The sequence below is a fragment of the Amphimedon queenslandica genome, unplaced genomic scaffold (genome assembly GCF_000090795.2).
Source record: "Amphimedon queenslandica unplaced genomic scaffold, v1.1 AMPQUscaffold_4034_Cont23980, whole genome shotgun sequence".
NCBI lineage: Eukaryota > Metazoa > Porifera > Demospongiae > Haplosclerida > Niphatidae > Amphimedon > Amphimedon queenslandica.
In genome coordinates, this window is record NW_003555647.1 from 1 (window position 1) to 1,475 (window position 1,475).

At 39.9% G+C, this 1,475-nt stretch overlaps 1 protein-coding gene across 1 annotated transcript; it reads left to right on the plus strand.

Annotated features, from left to right (window-relative positions):
- The first annotated feature begins 7 nt into the window (after positions 1-7).
- On the plus strand, positions 8-1,454 carry LOC109592761 (uncharacterized). The gene is made up of 2 exons (XM_020008136.1): positions 8-1,370; positions 1,428-1,454. Exon 1 carries the CDS (start codon positions 377-379, stop codon positions 1,076-1,078), a length of 702 nt encoding a protein of 233 aa, XP_019863695.1. The 5' UTR covers positions 8-376; the 3' UTR covers positions 1,079-1,370; positions 1,428-1,454.
- Positions 1,455-1,475: the final 21 nt, after the last annotated feature.

Consider the following 1,475-nt stretch of genomic DNA (forward strand, 5'->3'; position numbering starts at 1 on the left):
ACTATGCCACCTCAAGTCGTTCTCTGTCACCATTTGTCTTGTCTATGTACCCCCCAATGCCTCTGATTTCTATCATCACCTTCTAAGGCAATATCTTTCCTCCCTTCTTGCAAGCTCTCCAAATCCTATTATAATTGGTGACTTCAACTATCCTGACATTTGTTGGGGCTCCTTGAGTAGTTCCCATAACACGTCTGATTTATTTTGTGATTTAGTCTTTGACTTTAATCTTACCCAACATGTAACACAACCAACTCATTCTGGCGGGAATATTTTAGATCTCATTTTGGCTCCTCCAGTTGTTCCTATTTGTGAAGTATCAGTCAATCCTCTGCAACCTTTGTGTTCTGACCATTATATAATATCCTTTCAAATTATGGCTGAAACTCCTAAATACGGTCTCAAATCTACCCCTGCTGTTGTTCCTGATTATAATAAGATCGATTTTGAGGGTCTAAATAACTATTTGCTAGACATAGATTTCAGTCCTTGCATGGCCTCTAATGACGTGGAGTTCATTTGGTCCCATATTAAAGATCATCTATGCCAGGGTCTAGATCTTTTTACCCCAAAAGTCCACCTGAGAGCAAAACGCTTTCCTTCATGGTTCACTCCTGAAATTAAACATCTTTGCAATAAAATCAAATCATTGAAGAAATCATTGAAGTCAAGATCAACTGTAAAGCGGGACAAAATTCTGCAACTGTCCCAACTACTGAACCATAAAGTAGCCGTAGCAAAGGCTGCTTACGAGGCACATCTTGTTAATACAAGCGAGGGCAATCCCTCTCGAATATTTCGTTATTTAAGATCTATATCACAACCTTCTGGCATCCCAACACGTATGACTTACAACTCTATACCAGCAGAGACGGACCAAATTATCGCAGAATCTTTTAACAAATATTTCTTTTCTGTCTTTAACCGTCAATCTCCATCAACTCCGGCTTCCATGTGCCCCTTATACGATATTCAGACTGTCTCTTTCACTGAATCTGAAGTGTATAATATTCTTTCCAATCTCGACCCTGCTAAAGCCAAAGGAATTGATGGTATTGGCCCTACACTGCAAAAATGATGGTGGGTTATACCCACCATATCTGTGGAAGGTACCCACTTTTTGGTTTTCCACCAATGTGGGTGAAACCCCCTGGTGTTATATTCCCCCCTTTGGTGGAAAATACCCACCATCAATGTGTAATAATTACACTCATAATAATAATGCCACGCCCACTGCGCATGCGCAGTTCAGTTCCAAATTAATCCAGCTGCAAATGGCTTCCTTCTCTTTGTCCTCCATTACTGCCAGTCTATTTTTTGGCCGTTTAGCTCTTAGTTTTGCCTCTGTATTCTTTGAAATCCCCAGAAAAGTATGGTACTACTTCTGTTATGTATTTATTACGATAGTTTTGCTCATTTTATTGTAGTTATCTCATTTTCGAAGCCCGCTTCCATGTCAGCAGCTATTTCTGTGA